General features: G+C 42.1%; 1 protein-coding gene across 1 annotated transcript; it reads left to right on the top strand.

Moving 5' to 3' along the window:
• The first annotated feature begins 234 nt into the window (after positions 1 to 234).
• On the top strand, positions 235 to 22,360 carry cratb (carnitine O-acetyltransferase b). Its single transcript, XM_029735758.1, has 15 exons — positions 235 to 728; positions 5,356 to 5,580; positions 5,805 to 5,923; positions 7,664 to 7,717; positions 8,205 to 8,358; positions 9,817 to 9,991; positions 11,325 to 11,415; positions 11,606 to 11,693; positions 11,897 to 11,997; positions 12,195 to 12,314; positions 14,163 to 14,285; positions 14,914 to 15,049; positions 16,167 to 16,229; positions 16,319 to 16,456; positions 21,234 to 22,360. Exons 1-15 carry the CDS (start codon positions 678 to 680, stop codon positions 21,435 to 21,437), a joined length of 1,842 nt encoding a protein of 613 aa, XP_029591618.1. The 5' UTR covers positions 235 to 677; the 3' UTR covers positions 21,438 to 22,360.
• The last annotated feature ends 1,262 nt before the right edge of the window (positions 22,361 to 23,622 follow it).

The following is a 23,622-nucleotide window of genomic DNA, read 5'->3' as shown; positions in this document are numbered from 1 at the left end:
TCACCATTGTGCAACAACGCGATTTAAAAAAACTTTTGCAAAGGGTGAAGTCTACAAATCGTAGTCCACTGTTTTCATAGCATATGTTAGTTTTGGGAACAGAACTGTATTGAAATCAAATGTCTCATCGATTACAACATTTGCAGAATGTCGGCCTAAATCCATCTTCTTACTACCATATTTGGTGTTGAGTGGAAACGCCAAGCGGATGCTTCACATTTATACATCCGCTGAAATATCTCTCATTGTTCTGTAGGAGATCTTTGGGTTTGGTTTACGGAAACATTGGACACGTGTCGATTTAGCTACAGAAATTAACCTGAACTCTTTGCAAAAGTCCCAAGATTGCTCACCACTGCTCTGTAGGGACCGTGACGACTGGCGTTTGCCATTTTCTGCCATGTCAAAGCCCGTCGAAGTTTCCAAACCTGGATCGATAACTTTTTACCAGTTGGACAATAACAAAGTCTTTGACACCCCAAAATTAATGCAAGGACTCGAAGAAAACTCACCTGGCATTTGTCGTTAGCAAGTTAGATAGCTAGCTGGCTACATTTTAGCAGGTTATCTACTTAGGAAAAGTGTAAACTAGCTATTTTTCCCAGAACACTTTCTCGGTCACTTGTTCAAGAACGTTCGCGCCTTTGATCCGGTAAAGGAGTGGCTTGCGAGTTGAGATGATTTTGAGAAAAATAACTGCGAGAACATGCAGAGTTTGGCTGTCTAGGGTGAGTCGTAAGCTTTCGGAATAGATAAACCCTTTTAAATTGTAATACTGTTGTTTTGGTATGGGGAACCTCCCCCATACGTACTTACAAACTTCCTATTTAGGTATGTTCTGGCTGGTCATGTTTTGATTGGCACATCACTCTAACGCCCTTATTTTCCTGCATCCTACCAGAAATACTTTAAACTGTCCAGATGTCTATAGAAAACGACCTATAATTAATTACAAAATGAGTGAGTTTTCCTTCCCAGAAAAATGTATTTATGCTGTGTTCATAACCAAGTGGGAAGGTGGCATTTACCACATACTTCTACGGAAAATCTAAATGAACGCGCTTCTCCCATATGCTGACCAGACGTCATCTACTAAGGAAATTACTTTTCTGCAGTTAAATGCAACAATTTGTTTACGAGCATGATAGCGGTACTTTTAGTTTCTCAACTAGTTCAAAGCATGTGAATGCTTCCAACTGGTATTTCAAATCAAACTTTTTGTCACATGTGCTGCATACAACAGGTGTAGACCTAACCGTGAAATGCTTTCTTACAAGCCCTTAACCAACAATGCAGTTCAAGAAAGAGTTAAGAAAATGAGAACGATAAGACTGAAATAATAATATTAAGACATTACCATAACCAAACAAACATTGTAGATTAGACCATAGGAATGATTTGTATGCCCCAAATATCAACATTTTGTTGGTGGCAAGAATTCTGTACAATGATTTTAGCTGAAAAGCACGAAGTCTTAAATCTTGCAGCGTTTTACTCATACAGCCTGTGCCATGGAATCGGTACATCATAAATATCTTCCCAGCTATGTTGTAATCTGTATGGCACAGCTGTCAACATCCTGGTCCTCAAATGAAACTGGTATACTATCCTATTTTTGTTCCTCAGACAGTTTTGATCTTTTATATTGGGCAGACAAACCAGTTCCCTACCTCCTCCCGCTGCCACCTGCTGCCTCCATTTTTGGGGGTAATGCTGTAATCCATTGGTTGTAATCTTAGATTGAGCAGACCTTCCCATACAATTCCGATAGCTCCATGAAAGACACAACTCTACCATTCCAATTTACAATATCATTTAAAAGCAAAATACCCTTTTCAAACATTTTCCATAAGTACAGGTAATTTATCAACCAACACATTTGAGTTAGAACAAATATTATGGTTTATCTTTTCTGGGGGATGAAATTGAAACCAGCTCTGCAATGCTTGTTTAAAAAAAAAAAGAGAGATACTTTGAAAAAAAGTATAATTTTCAATTAATCGAAAATGAGACATGGCAATCGGCAAAAAGGCCATTTTTAAACAATGGATGAGCTTTTCTTAGTAATCTACTTGAGAACCATTTTGAGTTCAAGTAAAGCTTGTGTATAAGTGAAGCTTTTAGAGAGGGGTTTAGTGCTTTTATATTTAATAATCTCAACCTACCCAGTTCATATTTATTATATAGATAGGCACGCTTTATCTTGTCTGGTTTAGCATCCCCGATAAAGTGAAATATTTTTTGCTCATACGATTTGAAAAAACGAATCGTCAGGAGTAGCTAGCGCCATAAGTGGGTAAACTGAGATATGACTAAGGAGTTAATCAGTGTAATTTCCCATAAATAGACAGGTATTTATCTCTCCATGGTTATAGGATTTTGTCTATTTTTACTAGTTTTCTATTGAAATTCATCGTGGAGAGCTCATTTTGTGTATGTACAGTTGAAGTTGGAAGTTAACATACACCTTAGCCAAATACATTTAAACTTTTTTTTCTCTCACAATTCCTGACATTTAATCCTAGTAAAACGTCCCTGTCTTAGGTCAGTTAGGATCACCACTTTTATTTTAAGAATGTGAAATGTCAGAATAATAGTAGAGAGAATGATTTATTTCAACTTTTAGTTCTTTCATCACATTCCCAGTGGGTCAGAAGTTTACATACACTCAATGAGTATTTGGTAGCATTGCCTCTAAATTGTTTAACTTGGGTCAAATGTTTCAGGTAGCCTTCCACAAGCTTCCCACAATAAATTGGGTGAATTTTGGCCCGTTCTGCCTGACAGAGCTAGTGAAACTGAGTCAGGTTTGTAGGCAGCCTTGCTCGCACACGCTTTTTCAGTTCTGCTCACACATTTTCTATAGGATTGAGGTCAGGGCTTTGTGATGGCCACTCCAATACCTTGACTTTGTTGTCCTTAAGCCATTTTGCCTCGACTTTGGAAGTATGCTTGGGGTCATTGTCCATTTGGAAGACCCATTTGCGACCAAGCTTTAACTTCCTGACTGATGTCTTGAGATGTTGCTTCAATATATTCACACAATTTTCCTGCCTCATGATGCCATCTATTTTGTGAAGTGCACCAGTCCCTCCTGCAGCAAAGCACCCCCACAACATGATGCTTCCACCCCTGTGCTTCACGGTTGGGATGGTGTTCTTCGGCTTGCAAGCCTCTCCCTTTTTCCTCCAAACATAATGATGGTCATTATGGCCAAACAGTTCTATTTTTGTCTCATCAGACCAGAGGACATTTTTCCAAAAAGTACGATCTTTGTCCCCATGTGCAGTTGCAAACCGGTCTGGCTTTTTTATGACAGTTTTGGAGCTGTGGCTTCTTCCTTGCTGAGCGGCCTTTCAGGTAATGTCGACATAGGACTCGTTTAACTGTGGATATAGATACTTTGTACCTGTTTTCTCCAGCATCTTTACAAGGTTCTTTGCTGTTGTTCTGGGATTGATTTGCACTATTCGCACAAAAGTACATTCATCTCTAGGAGACAGAACGCGCATCCTTCCTGAGCGGTATGCCAGCTGCGTAGTCCCATGGTGTTTATACTAATGTTTGTACAGATGAACGTGGTACCTTCAGGCGTTTGGAAATTGCTCCCAAGGATGAACCAGACTTGTGGAGGTCTACACTTTTTTTTCTGAGGTCTTGGCTGATTTCTTTTGTTTTTCCCATGATGTCAAGCAAAGAGGCACTGAGTTTGAAGGTAGGCCTTGAAATACATCCACAGGTAAATTTCCAATATCCTCAAATGATGTCAATTAGCCTATCAGATGCTTCTAAAGCCATGACATAATTTTCTGGAATGTTCCAAGCTGTTTAAAGGCACAGTCAACTTAGTGTATGTAAACTTCTGACCCACTGGAATTGTGATACAGTGAAATAATCTGTCTGTAAACAGTTGTCGGAAAAATTACTTGTCATTCACAAAGTAGATGTCCTAACCGACTTGCCAAAACTATAGTTTGTTAACAAGAAATTTGTGGAGTGGTTGAAAAATGAGTTTTAATGACTCCAACCTAAGTGTATGTAAACTTTTGACTTCAACTGTATGAGTTATGAATACCAAGTATTTCTACTTCACCGTCAGCCCATTTTATAGGTAAACTGCAGGGTAATGTAAAATTAGTTTTTTTTAAAGATCCGATGCATAATATGGTACGCTTATCGTAATTAGGTTTTTGTCCAGCGAGGCCAGAAAAGTTATCTAGATCTTTCTTGAGACGTTGAAGGGATCTAGCTTGCAGACTTAATATAAAGCTTGAGTCATCGGCATACATGGACACCTTTGTTTTTAAACCTTGGATTCTAATCCTCTGTTATTTGATCTGATTTTAATAGCTAGCATTTTGATGGCCTTTTGTTTATCGCCTCTTAACAGTTCAAAACTCTTTGAAGTATTTACTATTCACACCTGGGGTTTCTATACATTAATTTTACCCATTGAATAAGAGACTAACCGAAATGGAAAAAATCCAGGCATTTATATATGAAATCCAATCTTACTTTATCCAGGCTTGGCTTCTTAGATGTTTCATATTCTAGTATTTCTAGTAGTTGTCGTATATTATCTAAAATGTATCGTCCATGTTAAAAGCCTGTCTGATCAGGATGAACAATACCTGGTAAAAACCTTTTTTAATTCTGAGTGCTATGCATTTTGCTAGTATTTTTGCATAACAACATTAAAGGTTAAGAGGCCTCCAGTTTTTTGCCATCGAGGCCTTGTTTTAATAGTGAAATCAGACCTTCCTGCTGAGTACCTGACAGACTACCATAGTAGTTAAACAAGCTACTAATGGAGCTTTGAGTATATAAACAAAAGGCTTCATATACTTTGGAGCACGGGGATGATGGACAAGTTTCCCTCTAGTAATTACAGTTGGAGGGGCGTTCAAGTGGATATTTCCCAGTCATGTGCTTGTATTTACCAAATTATGAGATGTTGTGAATGCAGCATTGGTCGAGAAACCTGCCTAAGATATATGATATTACAGAGAACAAGTTTATTATCTCACATCTCGGAAAAGGTTTGTGATGTGCTTCTTGTTCACGTAATTCATGCTAATGTTGGGTTTTTGAGCTAGCGCCCAATTGACTCCTTGTAGGAGTGTACCCAGAATGCACCGCGTGGCAATGTTGACAACGTATGGTAACATACACATTGACCGTGAATACGAATCAAATGGAGTATTTCAGATCCTACGCTCCCTAGGTGGGTGACACCAAAATAGCCCTGGGTGACCCAAATAACATATGCTCAAACTTAATTTTTGTTCAAATATCAATTCATCTTATTACTCATACTGACTAGACTCAACATTGTTTATCTGGACATACATGTAGGTTGTGTCTGGATCCAGCCAGGAGAGATGCTTCTCGGTGCCTGCCCAGCCGGTGCCCCCGCTGGCCCAGACTCTGCAGGGGTACCTACGAGCCCTGGAGCCCCTGATACCTGAAGAAGAGCTGGTCCACACCCGCAAGAATATCCAAAAGTTTTGCGGGGAGGGGGGACTTGGTCCGCAACTTCAAGAGGGACTGGAGAGACGAGCTAAACACTCAAACAATTGGGTATGCGAACAATGTGGGAAATTATGCACAATTTGTAACCAATGTAAATAGACTGAGATAAGAAAATATTAGTGGGTTGCTGGATTTTAGATGACACTTTATAGTGCTAATTTGAGTTTCACTCTGATGGCTCAGTGTCTTTCCACAGCTGCCCTCCTTTCTGGAATGTACTGCATGATTGATAGTTGTTTTGCTGTTGTCCTTTCCCCTGTCCTCTACTGTAGATATCCGACTGGTGGGTGCAGTGGGCGTACCTGGAGAGCAGACAGCCCCTGCCCGTGCATTCTAACCCGGCCATCTCCCTGCCCAAGCGGGACTTCTCAGACTGGAGGGGCCAGCTTGTGTGAGTGCCAGCCAGCAAAATACTGGCATAGCTGTATGCACTATGTGCCTGTGAGATACTAGAGAGGAGCAGGCTGGTTTGCTGAATGTACACAGTCACCAGTGTTGACATAATCTGGTTGGATGATGGTGTACACTCACTCAGCATTTGTACCTGTGGATTACAGAGTGAGAACAACTTAGTCGGTCCAACTATTGACAGATGGTTTTAAAAAAAAAACTGATTGTATTTACATAAGTTTTCAGACCCTTTGCTATGAGACTCAAAATTGAGCTCAGGTGCACCCTGTTGATTGGAGTCCACCTGTGGTAAATTCAATTGATTGGAAAGGCGCACACCTGTCTATATAAGGTCCCAGAGTTGACCGTGCATGTCAGAGCAAAATGATGTTGAAGGAACTGTCCGTAGAGCTCCAAGACAGGATTGTGTCGAGGCACAGATCTGGAGAAGGGCACCAAAACATTTCTGCAGCATTGAAGGTCCCCAAGAACACAGTGGCCTCCATCATTCTTAAATGGAAGAAGTTTGGAACCACCAAGAGTCTTCCTGGAGCTGGCCACCCAGCCAAACTGAGCAATCAGGGGAGAAGGGCCTTGATCAAGGAGGTGACCAAGAACCCGATGGTCACTCTGACAGAGCTCCAGAGTTCATCTGTGGAGATGGGAGAACCTTCCAGAAGGACATCCATCTCTGCAGCACTCCACCAATCAGGCCTTTATGCTAGAGTGGCTAGACGTAAGCCACTCCTCAGTAAAAGGCACATGACAGCCAGCTTGGAGTTTGCCAAAAGGCACCTAAAGGACTCTGACCATGAAACAGGATTCTCTTGTCTGATGAAACCAAGATGGAACTCTTTGGCCTGAATGCCAAGCGTCACGTCTGGAGGAAACCTGGCACCATCCATACGGTGAAGCATGGTGGTGGCAGCATCATGCTGTGGGGATGTTTTTCAGCGGCAGGGACTTGGAGACTTGGCAGGATCGAGGGAAAGATGAACGGAGCAAAGTACAGCGAGATCCTTGATGAAAACCTGCTCCAGAGAGCTCAGGACCTCAGACTGGAGCAAAGGTTCACCTTCCAACAGGACAACGACCCTAAACACACAGCCAAGACAACGCAGGAGTGGCTTCGGGACAAGCCTCTGAATGTCCTTGAGTGGCCTAGCCAGAGCCCGGACTTGAACCTGATCGAACATCTCTGGAGAAACCTGAAAATAGCTGTGCAGCAACGCTCCCCATCCAACCTGACTGAGCTTGAAAGGATCTGCAGAGAAGAATGGGAGATCCTCCCCAAATACAGGTGTGCCATGCTTGTAGCGTCATACCCAAGAAGACTCGAGGCTGTAATTTCTGCCAAAGGTGCTTCAACAAAGTACTGAGTAAATATGTAAATATAAATTTGCAAAAATGTCTAAAAACCTGTTTTTGTATTGTCACTAAGGGGTATTGTGTGTAGATTGATAAAGGGAAAATAAACTATTGAATCCATTTTAGAATAAGGCTGTAACGTAACAAAATGTGGAAAAAGTCAAGGGATCTGAATACTTTCCGAATGTTATTTCATACATCTATATCCTACATCTAAATCCTATCTATAGTTGTAGGAAATATGAGGAACTTTGAACAGTTCCACCCCATTTTATGGCAATGCACAAAGTAGTATGTTGCAAGGTGAAGTTTGATTTGCATTGAACAAACACTCTGGCTGGACCATTCTCTAACATCTTTTGTGTCCACCCAGGTTTGCGTCCAAGCTGATTGCTGCTGCACTCGATTTCAAAAATGTAGTAGACAAGTAAGTGCCATTTCATGATTGTACTGTACATATACGCCGTCTTAGACCTGAAGCCTTAATATTAGCTACATATTCCTGACCAGTTTTTTCAAGTCATGTTTCACCAAATGGTGAACCATATCAATATTTGTATCCTAGGTTGCAGACACTCTCTCACAGCTATTTTAGGGTTTTAACCTCTGTGTTGGCCTGTATGCTTTGGTTTATATACCCAGTCTAAATTTATTACGGCATACTGTCAGTAACTGTATCTGTATGCTCTCTCTCTGCATCTCTCTCTCTGCATCTCTCTCTCTGCATCTCTCTCTCTGCATCTCTCTCTCTGCATCTCTCTCTCTGCATCTCTCTCTCTGCATCTCTCTCTCTGCATCTCTCTCTGTGCATCTCTCCCTCTCTGTATTTGTATCTCTCTCTCTGTATATCTCTCTGTATCTGTATATCTCTCTCTTTCTGTATCTCTCTCTCTCTGTATCTCTCTGTATCTCAGTGGCCGTCTGCCAGTGGAGTACATGCGGGGCCAGCCACTCTGTATGGAGCTCTTTCCCCTCCTCTTCTCATCCTGTCGGATCCCAGGCCGCAAACACGACACTATCACCCATCATAGCCGTGCCCGCCACATCACAGTGGTGAGGAACTACCAGGTGAGCTTGACCCACAGTATGCATCACTGACTATATGGCTGGGGTCAGAAGAGGATTTAATGATTTTTTTTTCTTCAAGATGAGAGCTGCTACACAGAGCGAAGGGGACAGCTCCAATTAATCCCATATTACAGACTAATAAACATGGCAATGATACCCAACATTAATGATACCCAAACAAATGTATTTTATAAAGCCCTTTTTACAACAGCAGTTGTCAAAGTGCTTTACAGATACCCAGCCTCAAATCCCTTAGAGCAAACAATGCAGACTCACAAGCAAAATGGCTAGGAAAAACTCTCTAGAAGGCAGGAACCTAGGAAGAAACCTAAAGAGGAACCGGGCTCAGAGCTGTGGGTGGCCTGTCCTCTTCTGGCTGTGCTGGGTGTAGATTTAAGAGTGCATTTAAGAGTACGTTAACGTTTAAAAGTAATTCAAGACATTGAAACGTTCATAGATGACCAGCAGGGTCAAATAATATTCATGGTGGCAATAGAGGGCAGAGCTTTTTCTGCATAGAAAAAGCCCTAAGGGTTTTTTAGTGCCGCCTAAGTCCAAACTAAAAATATATAAAAATTGGGACAGGGACAGCTATGAATCGTCAAGCTAGGTAGTCCTGAGGCACGGTCCTAGGGCTCAGGTCCTACGGGAGGGGAGTTAGTGAGGGTATGCCTAAGACAGGGTTTTCGTTAGGAAAATGTGGCGTTGGACATTTGAATGTTGATCAACTATTATTCACGTAAGTGTAGCTATGCGCAAATGTTTGTTTCATAATGCAATTAGCCGGAAAACACTGTCAAAAGTGCACAGCGTATGCAAGCAGGTTTCATGTCACATAGATGAAAATATTCATTAGACATTTAGAAAGGGAGATCTAAAGATGCAACAACTAGCATGGTTTGCTAATATGACTATTGTGCCTTTGGCCACTGGACAATGAAAGAAAGTTGATTTGAAAATCAATAGAACATGACAAATGGGCAACTGGTTTAAATGGCATGTGGAAGTCTAAAATAATTGCCTCCATGTTTCTATGGTCAGATTTTGTCTAGGCTACTTTGAATCAAAGCTGGGCGGGGTCGGGAGGCCCTGTACGAATTTACCCCCGGACGGGGCTAACCTGGCAAGATATCACCCCACCCACTTTGCCAAAGCACAGCCCCCACACCACTTAAGGAATATCAACAGACCACTCACTTACTACCCTGAAAACAAAGGCAGAGTATAGTCCATGAAGATCTCCCCACCTCACAAGCCAGAGGAATAATGTGATGGAATTATTTGGTTCTAGTCAATATTCTAGTAGCTGTATTCTGCACTAACTGAAGTTTATTTAGGCCTAGTGCCATATCCGGGCAGCTTGAAAGTAGGGCATTGCAGTAATCTAACCTTGAAGTGACAAAAGCATGGATTAGCTTTTCCATATCACAGTTCAATCCTCTATTCTGTCCCACCCAGTTCTTTCAGATGGACGTATACAACAGTGATGGCTCTCGGATGACAGAGAGCCAGATCCACGCCCAGCTTCTGCGAATCAGGGCTGAGTCCTGGAAGACGGACAAGGAGCCTATGGGCATCCTGACCAGCGAGCACCGCCAGACCTGGGGCCAGGCCTACAGCCGCCTGCTCAAAGGTAGACATGATAGGCACAGCATTATACTATACATACCCATAAACATACCCAGAGTATGGGACGTCCAGGGTGTGTGATGCAGAGGACCACACTGTTTTCAAATACATGTTGTTAGTAATGTCCGCACGGACGCACAGTAACCCTGAGACTGCCACGCAGCTCCCAGTGACTGCCGCGCAGAGCACAGATGAAATATCAGCCCACGGAGAGACGCACGAGATTAAACTTCACTCAACTTTCTAGAGTTTTCTCTGTTAACACTATCATCGTTTCCCTTTACTGTGGCAATTGTGATCAAATCAATGCAATATTAGTCCCTTTCAATGCAACTTACTGAAACAAAACTAACTATGCAAGATATTTTGCTGGATGCAGAACGCTTCGGAGTAGGATTATATTGCGCACTACTCAGTCCTTATTAATCTACAGACACCGGTGGGCGTAACTGATCAGAGCTGCAGTAGGCCTGTGTGGATCTGTGCCATTTACTTTGAACTGGACTGTTTACAGCTGGGTTTGTGATCAAAACAAGAGCTGCATATAGCAACATGTGCACATTTTGTTCATATCTTTTGCTAGTTAGTGAGTTATTAGCTCAGTTATAAATCATTTGTAGTCACCAATGGGGGAGTGATTGCTTCCTACAAGAACACAAAACGTGTACATTTCTAGACATCTTTGAAAAGAAAGTCAGGTAAATAGCTTTTTTTTGTCTTTAAGGGGCAGTGTGTGTTTTGAGACAGGCTTGAATAAGCGAAGTAGCCAATAGGCAGCATAATTGGTCTGATTCTTTGTAATAATGATATGGGAATAATAATAAATAGTATTTTGTAAAGTGGTTTCTTGCATCAATTAACGCAACAATTTTCAGTCACCTTGTCTGAAGGACAAGTGGATAAACAGGTTAATGTCAAACCCTGCATGTTTTTTCAAAAGTCTCATGGAATGTAAGCCTACATTGAGCACAACACATTGGCTGCTACTGTAGACTGAATGATAGAACAGTTATTTCCATGTTAAAATGTTATGGGATGCATTTTCTCCATTGTTTTTGATGGTAGGCCTACATTATGATCAAATGGCAACAGTAGTCTACTTGGCCACTGTTAAAACTGTAACTTAAAGTGAGTACAGCCTCAGTGTTCACAGTAAACACGCGCTGGAAGTTGCACAGAATTTTCACTACGTTCACCTTCACGCTCAGCAGACCTGAAATTTGCTCAGTGCTGAAACTATTAGAGGGAACTTTGGTTTCTAGGTCTCTGAAGTCATAGTGTATTGTTATCTTCAGTAAGGAGTGCTTTACCTCTTAACCTTTCTCATCCTTACCCAGATAAATTGAACAAGGAGTCAGTGCGAGCGATTGAGAAGGGACTTTTCACCTTGTGTCTGGACTCTCCAGTCATGAGGGTCTCAGATGATAAGTATGAGCCACAATATTTTTTCTCTCATTGTGTATGTTACTATTTTTTCAAATTGAATGCAAGTTGCTGTACAGTATGAATACTTTTTTCTCAGTTATGTTTTACACACCAGGGACTTCATTGATTACTGATGCTTTTTGGGTTATTAGATTTAATTAGTCATGAAGTTCTGTGTTACTTTGACTGACAGGTACTCCAGTCGCATGGCAGCTCAAATCCTGCATGGGGGCGGGACACACTCGAACAGCGGCAATCGTTGGTTTGACAAAACACTGCAGGTAACTGGAGCAGTAGAATTATCCAAATGACCCAACCAATCATAGATCACATACTTGATGAAAAGTAAGTCCATATGGGCTGGGCACCAAATGCTGTATAACACTGAAATAAAAGGAATCAATAAACAAAAATGATCATGGACTGAGCAACAATTGTTGGTAAACTAATTAGTTACCTTTCACTATTCCTCCTCCTCTTGTAGTTTGTGGTGGGTGAGGATGGCTCATGGGGGCTTCTGTATGAGCAGGCCACGGCTGAAGGTCCACCAATAGCTACTCTTCTGGATCACATTCTACAATACTGGTGAGATGAGACAGGGGAGGGTCTTATCTACTTTTGCTGCATTACTTGCTCAATTACATACTGTATGTATACGGTATTCATCTCAGTTTCCCATGATTTCAAAATACTTGTAGTTGAGGTTTATCGGAAGAAAAACAGTCAGTTGATAAAAAACACACAATGCCAATTAACATTTACCCTCGTTCTTCTCTCCGCAGTAAGAAACCGGACCCAAAGAAAACCCCTTTGATTCCCCTTCAGATGCCCAAGAAGCTTTACTTCAACATTGACCGTGAGATTAAGAGAGATATCGAGCATGCCAAGCAAAACCTTGATATGTGAGTTTGCATTCCCTATGCATTTATCATGCATTGTTTCATTACTCCTGTGTTATTGTATATCATAGTTTTTATTTGATCTAAATATGTGACTCGTTTCAGGATACTAGGCATTTGTCGTACGTCACTACACAGGAGAGGCATTTGAACGTAAATTATTATTTATCTAAATGCATTTTTAATAACAAACTTGTATGCCATCTGTAAATACAAATACAATTGGGAAATTACAAGCCTAGTTGGTGTAGCCACGGGAAAAAGTCAGGAACCTTCCCGCTAGCAATGATTGGCTGAGATAACTGATGGGCTGGACATGCAGAGAGATGAGTTTGGATTGGTCTGCCATGTAGCACGCTTCTGTCTATAACATGAGCTGCTCAGTATGTGTAGGTAATCCTTTCTAATGCTGCTTTTTTGAAAGATATCACGAAGAACTGCAGAGTTTTGCTAATGCTCTACACTTTCTGGAGGACCGAGTTTTGAAATCAGTAGCATGTCCGGTGGAAGCAGAGTTAAGGAGATTCTGGCATTTGATTGCAAATATTTGAGTCAAAAAGAGAACACATGAGGTCCCCAAGTGGTGCAGAGGTCTAAATTGTCATTACAGACCCAGGTTCGATCCCAGGCTGTGTCGCAGCCGGCCACGACCAGGAGACTCATGAGGTGGCGCACAATTGGCCCAGCGTCGTCCGGGGTATGGGAGCGTTTGTCCTTGTCCCTTTGGCCTCTAGCGACTCCTTGTGGCAGGCCGGGCGCATGCACTCTGACTTTGGTCACCAGTTATAAGCTGTTTTCTCCGACACATTGGTGCAGCTGGCTTCCGGGTTAAGCGAGCAGTGTGTCAAGAAGCAGTGCGGCTTGGCGGGGTCGTGTTTCGGAAGATGCATGAATCTCGACCTTCGCTTCTCCCAAGTCCGTACGGGAGTTGCAGCAATGGAACAAGACTAACTACCAAGTGGCTATCATGAAATTGGGAATAAAATGGGTAAAAAGCATTGCTTTTATTTTACATATCAGTTAGTAGACCAAACTGTTTTTGTAAAGACTGATTTTCGGGATGTCTTCTGTTCTGACAAACAGCTCTGTAGCTCTGCCACTTTCCACCGTAGATGTTGAAGGGCGAGAGGTTTTTTTTGTTGTATGGGCTGTGTGTCAATCCAGTACTATCAATAGCTTAAACTGACAGATTTTGATGGGGATTTTTTTATGTTCATTAGATTGACGCACAGGTGTGTCAAGACTCTTAAGGGTTTTAATATGGTGCGCATACTGACTGGTTCAACACCTCCGACTACAGTACTAACGCTGTGAGTGCATAAGTGTAGTTGGTGATACAGTACTACAATGACAATGATAAGAAGCACCCGGCCTCTGTAGTCAATGTTTGCTTTGCTATGAACTTCAACACGACTCGGCTGAAATGAAAGTGACATGGACCAAAGCAAATGGAGGAGTGTAAACACGATTAGCTGCCCTAAGTGTTGATCTAACCATGACAAAACACGGTCAGCAGTGTAAGAAGGCTTTGGTGCCTCCTGACCTACTCATTCTATTTTAAGTAATTGTTTGTGATCTGAGCTGGCTGTTTTTTCCTGGGTTCAGCACATGTGCTGCCATCCTGTGGCTAAACTGACAACTGTCGATAGATACATTTCTGTCCCAAATAAGTGAAGAGTCATCTTTATAATTTGAATTCAACAACTAACCTGGGCCTGTATTCATAAATTGTCTGAGCAAGAGAGCTGATCAGTTCCATTCATTGTAATCTACACAGCAAAAACTGATCCTAGATCAGCTCTCCTACTCTGATGCTTTATTAATGGAGTATGAATTTGTCATACCCCCCAGACTGATCAACGACCTGGATATCCGCTGCTTCAACTTCCAGAGGTTTGGGAAGGAGTTGCCCAAACGGCACAACCTGAGTCCCAACTCCTTCATCCAGGTGGCACTGCAGCTGGCCTACTACAAGTGAGCTCATAGGAATCACTTACAAAGGGCATTCAGCCTCAAACTAGGATACCATATGCAATAATAAGGAAATTATGTGTGCAGTTCATGTTTTCAAACTGTGGTACTGATTTTCATAGACATGCTAGTACATTTTCACACAAGAAGCATTATATTCTCGTGGTTAATAAATGAGACAAAAAATGTTCTTGGCAGCCAAAAATCTGACTGGAATATCTGCATTTTCAATTTTGTAAATTAGTTCTCATTAACAACTATCACTGTGTCCAAATTCAATACTTGGGTTGTGTTCAGTACAACAGAACTGTTTGCAATGTTGAATTCAACTGAACCGGTACTGTACTGAATGACCAGTTGGAAAAAAACATTGATTATGGTGTCCCAGAGGGCAGTTACCATACATATGGTGTGCTGCATGAGTTTTGCTATTTCAGATGGTCACACCCATGTTGATAAGGAGCAAGCATACGGGAGCAAGCGGGAGCAAGCATACTTTAAAGGTTATTGATGAACGGTGCACACTATTTTAGGGAAACGTGTAATTCAGTTCAAAACGTCACGCAACACAGCAAATGTTAAAGCAAACTGAACGCACCCCTGCTCTCCCTTTTCACCTTTTCTCCATCAGAGTTCACAATGAGGTTTGTGCCTCCTGTGACATTGCCTCCCAGAGGATGTTTCGAGGGGGGCGCACAGACTACATCCGCTCTCCCACCAATCAAATGCTCAAGTTTGTGCTTACCTTTGATGACCCCTCTATCACGGTGAGAAGCACTTTACTAAATTAAAATTAATTCTTATTACCATAGAGAATCAGACCAAAGTGTAGGCTACCCTCTGCCTGTTGGCTTCTTTGCATATTCAAGCCTGTCTCAAAATACAAAACTAACCCTCTAAGGCTCTCCTGGAGGATGGTTGGCCACCCTTGGTAGCCTATATAAAATATTACAACCAAATACTTTCTTTATAAAAGAATTCCCTCATTCAATGAATTAGGGATCAAATGACAAAGGTAGGCTACTTCAAAGCAAGGTAACTAAGACATGATTATCTATAATCTTGTAAGGCTAAAATATTCCAGAGATCTAATTGACAGCATGTGAGTTATTTGTCTTTTTGGCTAATTTGAAGAATATTTTGAACAATGTTGATTACAGGGGAATCACAGCTTTTCAACCGTGTCAGGTTTATTTCTGAAGTCCCAATATTGAGCGCTTGAGAGATGGTTTTACAACATGAGTATGTAGCATTGGTAACGCACCCGTTTGTCAATCGCGTGCCCGTGAAACATTTTTTAGGACATGACAATGACATTAATACATGCTAACAGCTGAATAGGTAATTACTGACAACTATCCAGGCAACACAATATTTTTGAATTGGTTATCTAGTTAGCCTGTTTATCATTATTATGTTGCTATGTCTCTCCTCCGGCCCACTCGCACTGGCATACGCAGGTGACAAACCATGGCTTTTCCAGGATTTTCATGACCGTACGAACCCTGTTTGCTGACCATAAATTAGCTATAACTGGGTAAATAACTTACAAACTAGCAAGGATTGTCAACAAATGTGCACTGACAATGATCTCAAAAGCCCATTTCGCGACCGCAGGTGATAAAAAAAAATAATAATAATTGTTTGCAGTAAGTCTGTTGTATTATCCCAAATGGACACGGTGATTTACAAATTATTACGGATTCTAGCTTTAATGGGTGTTTGATAAGGCGAAGGCACAACGCAATCTCTTGTTTCGTGGGTGGCTGAGAAAAACAACTACTTGCAGTTATTAACAAAGCCAACAATACATGGCACCTTTACAGGGGATTTCTATTAATTGACATTGTTGATGCGTCTTGACGCTCTATTTGTGTTTTGCAGAGAGAGGCAAAGCTGGAATTACTCAGAGAGGCCATAGAGACCTACGTCACTCTAACTGATCAGGTGACTACACCCCATGCTTCTGCTGCCATCGTCTTAGTAATTAGTTTCACTTTTCTGTCATCTAATAACTTCTGACCTTTCTAAATTAGGCGCTCAAAGGACAATCCATCGACCGCCACCTGCTGGGCTTGAAGCTTCAGGCCATCGAGGAGGGACTGAGCGTGCCCAGACTGTTCATGGACACTGCTTATGGGCTGGCCACCCACTGGAAACTGAGAACAGGACAGGTAAAATACAACTCCAGTAGAAGTTGACAAGATTGCAACATTCATTCCAATGACAGGATATAATTATGTAATCTAAAGGTGAGTGTTGGATAATGCAATATTATATTGGGTCTGTGTCCCTCTCTATTTACATGTAGTATGGTATTTTTGTGCGCACTTGTAGCTTATCAAAGTCAACACAGTGCCATCGATCTAGCCAGATAATCCTGTTTACATCAGGGATTTGTCATTGTATTCAAGTCATTCATGTAATAAATTAATTTGAATGAATGGGCTTGGCTATTCATGAATGTGCTATGCATATTCATTCTTAATTGGGTTGAGTGAGAATTGGCTTTTAAGTTAAATATTTTCATTGGTTTTCACATATTAATGATATGACATAACAATTTCATTCTTCAGGTGGGGGGAGGAAAGGTGGTGTAACAAATTCTCAAATAGGACTTCTTTCATACTGACATAAGCAATCATTGGGAAAGGGGGATACCTAGTCAGTTGTACAACTGAAATGTGTCTTCCGCATTTAACCCAACCCCTCTGAATCAGAAAGGTGCGGCGTGCTGCCTTAATCAACATCCACGTCTTTGGTGCCGGGGGAACAGTGGATTAACTGCCTTGCTCAGGGGCAGAACGACAGATTTTTACCTTGTCAGCTCAGGGATTAGATCCAGAAACCTTTTGATTACTGGCCCAACGCTCTAACCACTAGGCTACCGGCCTCCATAGCGAAGGAGCCAACCCCTCCCTCCCGGAGACCCATGCCCGTTCCCCCAGAATGGTGTGGGTGTATATCTCAATTAAAAATATTAACGCAAGTAGACTGCTGATTGGCCAGCTCATTTACATTTTTTATTTATTTCACCTTTATTTAACCAGGTAGGGTAGTTGAGAACAAGTTCTCATTTGCAACTGCGACCTGGCCAAGATAAAGCATAGCAATTTGACACATACAACAACACAGTTACACATGGAATAAACAAAACATAGTCAATAATACAGTAAAACAAAAAGTCTATATACAGAGAGTGCAAATGAGGTAAGATAAGGGAGTTAAGGCAATAAATAGGCCATGGTGGCGAAGTAATTACAATATAGCAATTAAACACTGGAATGGTAGATGTGCAGAAGATGAATTTGCAAGTGGGGATACTGGGGTGCAAAGGAGCAAGATAAATAAATGCTGTATGGGGTAGGTCGATAGATGGGCTGTTAACAGATGGGCTGTTTACAGATGGGCTATGTACAGATGGGCTATGTACAGATGGGCTATGTACAGGTGCAGTGATCTGTGAGCTGCTCTAACAGCTGGTGCTTAAAGCTAGTGAGGGAGATATGAGTCTCCAGCTTCAGATTTTTGCAGTTTGTTCCAGTCATTGGCAGCATAGAACTGGAAGGAAAGACGACCAAAGGGGGAATTGGCTTTGGGGGTGACCAGTGAGATATACCTGCTGGAGCGCGTGCTACGAGTGGGTGCTGCTATGGTGACCAGTGAGCTGAGATAAGGCAGGGCTTTACCTAGCAGAGACTTGTAGATAACATGTAGCCAGTGGGTTTGGCGACGAGTATGAAGCGAGGACCAACCAACGAGAGCGTACAGGTCGCAATGGTGGGTAGTGTATGGGGCTTTGGTGACAAAACGGATGGCACTGTGATAGACTGCATCCAATTTGTTGAGTAGAGTGTTTGAGGCTATTTTATTGATGACATCACTGAAGTCGAGGATCAGTAGGATGGTATGTTTGGCAGCATGAGTGAAGGATGCTTTGTTGCGATATAGGAAGCCGGTTCCAGGTTTAATTTTGGATTGGAGATGCTTAATGTGAGTCTGGAAGGAGAGTTTACAGTCTAACCAGACACCCAGGTATTTGTAGTTGTCCACGTATTCTAAGTCAGAGCTGTCCAGAGTAGTGATGCTGCATGGGCGAGCAGGTGTGGGCAGTGATCGATTGAATAGTATGCATTTAGTTTTACTTGCATTTAAGAGCAGTTGGAGGCCACGGAAGGAGAGTTGTATGGCATTGAAGCTCGTCTGGAGGTAGTTAACGGTGTCCAAAGAGGGGCCAGAAGTATACAGAATGGTGTCGTCTGCGTAGAGGTGGATCAGAGAATCACCAGCAGCAAGAGCAACATCATTGATGTATACAGAGAAGAGAGTCGGCCCGAGAATTGAACCCTGTGGCACACCCATAGAGACTGCCAGAGGTCCGGACAACAGGCCCTCTGATTTGACACACTGAACTCTATCAGCGAAGTAGTTGGTAAACCAGGCGAGGCAATCATTTCAGAAACCGAGTCTGCCAATAAGAATGTGGTGATTGACAGAGTCGAAAGCCTTGGCCAGGTTGATGAATACGGCTGCACAGTATTGTTTCTTATCGATGGTGGTTATGTCGTTTAGGACCTTGAGCGTGGCTGAGGTGCACCCATGACCAGCTCTGAAACCAGATTGCATAGTGGAGAAGGTACGGTGGGATTCGAAATGGTCGGTAATCTGTTTGTTAACTTGGCTTTCAAAGACTTTAGAAAGACAGGGTAGGATAGATATAGGTCTGTAGCAGTTTGGGTCTAGAGTGTCACCCCCTTTGAAGAGGGGGATGACCGCGGCAGTTTTCCAATCTTTGGGAATGTCAGACGATACGAAAGAGGTTGAACAGACTAGTAATAGGGGTTGCAACAATTTCGGTAGATCATTTTAAAAAGAGAGGGTCCAGATTGTCTAGCCCGGCTGATTTGTAGGGGTCCAGATTTTGCAGCTCTTTCAGAACATCAGCTATCTGGATTTGGGTAAAGGAGAAATGGTGGGGGCTTTGGTGGGTTGCTGTGGAGGATGCTGGGCAGTTGACCGGGGTAGGGGTAGCCAGGTGGAAAGCATGGCCAGCCGAAGAGAAAATGCTTATTGAAATTCTCAATTATAGTGGGTTTATTGGTGGTAACAGTGTTTCCTAGCCTCAGAGCAGTGGGCAGCTGGGAGGAGGTGCTCTTATTCTCCATGGACTATAGTGTCCCAGAACTTTTTTGAGTTAGTACTACAGGATGCAAATTTCTGTTTGAAAAAGCTAGCCTTAGCTTTCCTAACTGCCTGTGTATATTTGTTCCTAACTTCCCTGAAAAGTTGCATATCACGGGGGCTATTCGATGCTAATGCAGAACGCCACAGGATGTTTTTGTGCTGGTCAAGGGCAGACAGGTCTGGAGTGAGCCAAGGACTACCAAGGACTATCTATTCCTAGTTCAACTTTTTTGGAATGGGGCATGCTTATTTAAGATGGTGAGGAAGGCACTTTTAAACAATAGCCAGGCATCATCTACTGACGGAATGAGGTCAATGTCATTCCAGGATACCCTGGCCAGGTCTATTAGAAAGGCCTGCTCGCTGAAGTGTTTTAGGGAGCGTTTGACAGTGATGAGGGGTGGTCGTTTGGTCGCAGACTCATTACGGATGCAGGCAATGAGGCAGTGATCGCTGAGATCTTGATTGAAAACAGCAGAGGTGTATTTGGAGGGCGAGTTAGTTCGGATGACATCTATGAGGGTGCCCGTGTTTACGGATTTGGGGTTGTACCTGGTAGGTTCATTGATAATTTGTGTGAGATTGAGGGCATCAAGCTTAGATTGTATGATGGCCGGGGTGTTAAGCATGTCCCAGTTTAGATCACCTAGTAGCACGAGCTCAGAAGATAGATGGGGGGCAAGCAATTCACATATGGTATCGAGGGCATGACGTCATCGTCTATGAAGAAAGAGCAAGCATTGTGATGTTGTGATGTCTTCACTATTATTCTACAATGTAGAAAGTAGTAAAAATAATGAAAACCCCTTGACTGGTACTATACACACACAAGTATGTGAACACCCATTCGAAATTAGTGGATTTGGCTATTTCAGCCACACCTGTTGCTGAACAGGTGTATAAAATCGAGCACACAGCCAGCCATGCAATCTCCATAGACAAATGTTGGCAGTAGAATGCCCTTACTGTTGAAGAGCTCAGTGACGTTCAACGTGGCACCATCATAGGATGCCACTTTTCCAACAAGTCAGTTCGTCAAATTTCTGCCCCGCTAGAGCTGGCCCGGTCAACTGCAAGTGCTGTTATTTTGAAGTGGAAACATCTAGGAGCAACAACGGCTCAGCCGCGAAGTGGTAGACCACACAAGCTCACAGAACGGGACTGCCGAGTGCTGAAGAGCACAGCAAGTACAAATAGTTGGTCCTCAGTTGCAACACTCACTACCGAGCTTCATGAAATGTATTTCCGTTTCCGAGCAGCTACACACATGCCCAAGTTCACCATGAGAAATGCCAAGCGTCGGCTGGAGTAGTGTAAAGCTCACTACATTGTAAAGCTTTGTGATTGAGCCCTTTTACCAGAATAGTGTCCACAGTTCTGGTGTAGGGCTGAGTTATAAAGTTGCTAAACAAGTTGCAGATCTGCAAGTATGTATGTATGTATGTATGTATGTATGTATGTATGTATGTATGTATGTATGTATGTATGTATGTATGTATGTATGTTTTTTTTAAAGGCTTTTACCTAATGTTTGCCAATTACATTTTTTTTTTAATTTGTTAACAACACCTATCGTCTTGTGGGTACCATGTTCAGAAATGTTTGCAAGACACACATTTAGGGAACTGTTGTGCCAACCAATTTTAAAGTAAATCGTTTGATCTGTAAAAAATGCTTTTATTTTGCGACATATGTGAAAGTAACTTTATACCCTGTCTTCCTTCTCTTCTCCCCAACTTCTCAACTACATTAAACCTCTTACACTAGGTGCCTGCAAACACAGACAGTGTGATGTGTTTCGGACCTCTCGTTCCCGACGGATACGCTGTGTGCTACAACCCCCAGCCGGACCATGTCCACTTCTCCGTAACAGCCTTCAACTGCTGTGAGGAAACCCAGGCTGAGACACTGGCTGCCACACTGCACAGCACCCTCTGCCAGCTCCAGGAGCTACTGCAGCCTACTGTATAGTGCTGTGCTATCTGACACAACAGGAGTCTATATTCATTAGGCAAGAAATATAAGAAAACTGACAAAACCAGCTCTTGTCCAATAAGAAACGCTCATGTTTCTTCAAAACGTTTTCTGTTGTGTGCCCTAATGAATATAATCCAGGACTTAAATGAAAAACATGAGTGAGGTGCTAATGCTTTGATAAAAGGAATATTTGGTCTTTGTTGTATGTGCTAGCATTGCTGCTAGGTTTATGTTACTGTTTGTACTTAAGGGCAATTGAAAACTATTGTTAGATCTGTTTTGTGTCCCTCCTTTTAAAGGCCGTAGCAGACTATTTAATAAGCTAGGTTTGTCTGGCTGGAGGTTTGTAATGCTTTATTAACCGGCGACGAAATAGATTTCACTGTATGTTACCAAATACCATCTGTGTTTGTATGCAATTTGGCATCTTGTTTGCTGCAATGCTTTGGCAGTCCAATGAGAAACTCTGTCAACTGTCTAATCTGTCTATTACTTTTTCAATTTGTGGGCAGATTCCTGAAAAAGACCAAATGTTAACAAACCATGCCTATATCTGCATAACGCTGGAACTCTGAGTACTGTTGAGCTCCCCTGGATGCACATCAGTTCTGTGTTTCTTCCTGTGCTTTTGTTATGCAGTTCCTTTTATTCACTTTGAAATGAATGTAATTCTGCTATTTTGTTCAGTAGAGCTCTGCTCTTCATGCCCCAGCTTGTCCAGTTTTGTTAGTAAACTCATGTAGGCTTGGCACTAATTTATGTGCTCTCTCACCTGGACGTGCATGGCAAATTGTCCACTAACAAGGAAAGGACAATAACCAAGGACTAGTCAGCCATACCCCCTCTGAGGGGAGAAAATGTACATCTCTGTTTGAGTATTCAGAGGACTGACTATTGAATGTGTGATTAATACCAAACATGGATACTATAGTATTATTATATCAAACTTCTTCGCTGAGGATAACTGATGCTATCTATACTGAGCAAAAATATAAACGCAACATGTAAAGTGTTGGTCCTATGAGCTGAAATGAAAGATCCCAGAAATGTTCCATATGCACAAAAAGCTTATTTCGCTGAAATTTTGGCCACAAATTTAATTACATCCCTATTTGTGAGCATTTCTCCTTTGCCAAGATAATCACTCCACCTGACAGGTGTGGCATATCAAGAAGCTGATTAAGCAGCATGATCATTACACAGGTACACCTTGTACTGGGGACAATAAAAGGCCACTAATGTGTGCAGTTTTGTCACACAACACAATGCCACAGATGTCTCAAGTTTTGAGGGAGTGTGCAATTGGCATGCTGACTGCAGGACTGTTCACAAGAGCTGTTGCCAGAGAATTTAATGTTAATTTCTCTACCATAAGCCACCTCAAATGTTGTTTTAAAGAATTTGTCAGTAAGTCCAACTGGCCTCACAACCGCTAACCACGCGTAACCTCACCAGCCCAGGACCTCCACATCTGGCTTCTTCACTTGCAGGATCGTCTAAGACCAGCCACCCGGACTGCTGATGAAACTAAAGTATTTCTGTCTGTAATAAAGCCCTTTTGTGGTGAAAAACTCCTGATTGGCAGGTCTTGGTTCCCCAGTGGGTGGGCCTGGCTATGCCCTCCCAGGCCCACCCATGGCTGCACCCCTGCCCAGTCATTAGGGCCTAATGAATGAATCCAATTGACTGATTTCCTTATGTGAACTGTAACTCAGTAAAATCCTTGTTGCGCGTTCCATTTATATTTTTGTTCAGTATATATGCTTTGTTAATGCCAGTATTGCCTTGTAACTTAAGCTTTATGCCTTGTATGTGAATTCATTCATTTTACAAAGTAATTAAATACACTTGTATTTAGAATTCCTTTCTCAGATATTTCTTGATTGCCTATTACTGTAACTCTATAGTGTTCTTGCATGTTGCTATTTATCTTCTGGAGTTCATTTAGTGGGCTATTTTGCTTAGTCGTACTACGAGTCGCATGTGGGTTAAATATAATATACATACAGTACCAGTCAAAAGTTTGGACTCATTCAAGGGTTTTTTCTTTATTTTTACTATTTTCTACATTGTAGAATAATAGTGAAGACAACTATGACAACTAAACTAAGACAACTAAATAACACGTATGGAATCATGTAACCAAAACAGTGTTCAACAAATCAAAATAGATTTTAGA

Source organism: Salmo trutta, chromosome 36 (assembly GCF_901001165.1).
Source record: "Salmo trutta chromosome 36, fSalTru1.1, whole genome shotgun sequence".
NCBI classification, from domain to species: Eukaryota; Metazoa; Chordata; class Actinopteri; order Salmoniformes; family Salmonidae; genus Salmo; species Salmo trutta.
The sequence above is the reverse complement of the archived record's forward strand: the minus strand, read 5'-3'. Positions and strand labels throughout refer to the sequence as shown.